Source organism: Asparagus officinalis, chromosome 2, assembly GCF_001876935.1.
Source record: "Asparagus officinalis chromosome 2, Aspof.V1, whole genome shotgun sequence".
NCBI classification, from domain to species: domain Eukaryota; kingdom Viridiplantae; phylum Streptophyta; class Magnoliopsida; order Asparagales; family Asparagaceae; genus Asparagus; species Asparagus officinalis.
This window is the reverse complement of record NC_033795.1, coordinates 2430655-2432750: the sequence shown is the minus strand read 5'-3', so window position 1 is coordinate 2432750 and position 2096 is coordinate 2430655. Positions and strand designations below refer to the sequence as shown.

The 2096-nt window shown below is 35.9% G+C and overlaps 1 protein-coding gene across 1 annotated transcript in view; it reads right to left on the bottom strand.

The window, feature by feature from the left end:
* Positions 1 to 2096, bottom strand: part of LOC109829890 — an 8685-nt gene that overhangs the window by 6092 nt on the left and 497 nt on the right. Inside the window, exons 2-4 of the mRNA XM_020396968.1 lie at positions 2059 to 2096; positions 751 to 893; positions 432 to 536 (exon numbers count right to left, since the gene is read on the bottom strand). The exon at positions 2059 to 2096 is cut by the window's right edge and continues 257 nt beyond it. Coding sequence (XP_020252557.1) covers positions 432 to 536; positions 751 to 893; positions 2059 to 2096 — 286 coding nt within the window. The remainder of the gene's footprint in view (positions 1 to 431; positions 537 to 750; positions 894 to 2058) is intronic.

The window sequence follows — 2096 nt, the reverse complement described above, 5'->3', positions numbered from 1 at the left end:
ACATAACTAAACTACACTTGAAGTATGCCACACAGCTACTTAACCAATGCTACACATGTATAAATAATGAGAATAACAACCCTCATTTTATCTACATGTGTGGATTGGTGTGAGTGAGTGCATGTGCGTGTAAGCACACGTACAAGACTTGACACCAGGACTTGTGTACAGGGGAAACGCGAAATTTAAACATGTGCCAAGACCTATCATGTACGGATAAAGAAAACATAATATTTAATTAGAAATTATAATTTTCCAAAGAATAGCAGATCAAGATAGCTGTAATTAAAACGAGTTCTCTTCTTAAACCAAATATTTTTGCAATATACAAACCATTTGCTCGCACCTATGATGTCAAAGCAAATTGTTATTAATATAAGAAATATAGAAATGGAAGGCTGCATCTACAGGCAAAATTAATAAGAAATCACCTCTCAGGTAGAGAAATCCCTTCCTTCCCCAACTCCCTATAAATTTGCAGTAACCAATTTTCAGAGACAATACTCTTAGGGGTATCATTAGATTCGTCGCATTTCCTGAAAATAATAGAAGGTGTTAGTAAAGTGCTTAATCAAATGGTAAATGGTAGTGAAACTTGCCAGTCACATGTGTGCATTTGTTAATCATCCCAATTTGAAATCTTAAAACACTCCAGCACGCCAATATTAAAACAAATCCATATGATTCTTTAGCACAGTAATGTGCAAATAATTAATATGGAAGACTTCTTCAAGGTGAAGTTCCATTTACCGTGCATCAGAAGTAGATGGTTCATTTGTCGATCCAGTGTCTGGTTGAGAATCATCCACCCTAGTTTCTGCCCTCTCGGAAACTTCAGAATGATCAAATAAAGTTGTTGCTATTGAAAGACATAACAATGGTCTTGAGAATTTCTGTTAATGAGCATACAATCAGTAATGAGAAAAGGAGAGTGTCAGAATACAAAAAAACACACAAGAAAAGATCAAGAAATAATACAACCTTAAGTTTCTTCAGTAATATCATAAGTTAAAATCCATTAACTATCAATGTACGAAACAATGGACAAAAAGAACAAAATGCAATAATATCAGGAAAAATGGGTATGAGTTGGCAAGTCATCTAGCCAAATGATCTACCAAGTGATAGCCTATTGGGAGTCCCACTATGTGGTCGGCAGCACTCCTACTTCTCGCCTTTCGCTACCTCATTTTGGTAAACAAGAAGGCAGTCATATCCAATATACCCATAATATTAAGATGGGATGATGAAACACAACAAATGGATGCAAAGACTAGTATCTCCTCTAAATATTACAAACTTAATTCATGTGAGGCTTTTTGCATATATACCCCCTCAAATCTTCCATATTTGCAAATTTACCCTCCAAATCTTGGTATTTGTCTCACATTGAGTTTTTCTACCCCTTTCACTTGACAATTTTAGTTTTTTAAACAGAAAATTTTGTAAACCTATTTGGAAATTATTGGAAATTTTGACATTGCCCTGTTCAAACACCAGTATTGTTAATAAATTGGAAGGGCAGAAAAAACCAATGTGAGAGAATAGGGGGTGACTTTGTAAAATACCAAAATGTGGAGGGTGAAATTGCAAACATGGAAGATTTGAGGGGCATATATGCGAAAACCCCATCCATGTATATTTTCACGTAACCTTTTAGAAACATTTTTCTTAAATTTTTCTAGGAAGCAATGGATGTGCTCGTTTTGGGGGTTAACTAGTTATGGCCTCATTATATACATTTCCTCAATGTTGCCTACATAAGTTTATTTTAAATTCTGTCGTGTTTAACTTTTTTTCCCCGCGGTTAAATGACTCAAGGGGCATTCAGCTGCCATTTATCAGAAAACAAAATAAAAAATAAATTGGGATCGATGTAATGACATAAACCCTAGCGTTTCCGGATGCATGATCCAGTGTGCACTACTACAGCTCAATCAAACAGTTGCAATGTAGCTACCCATTGGACGTATCATTCATACCCATAACTAAAACACTAACTACAGTTGATGATGAAACAAATTTAGGGACCGAGTTCGGTGATTTGAAGGCACGGACCTGTACAGCCCGGACAATAAACCCTAGTGGCTGCCACC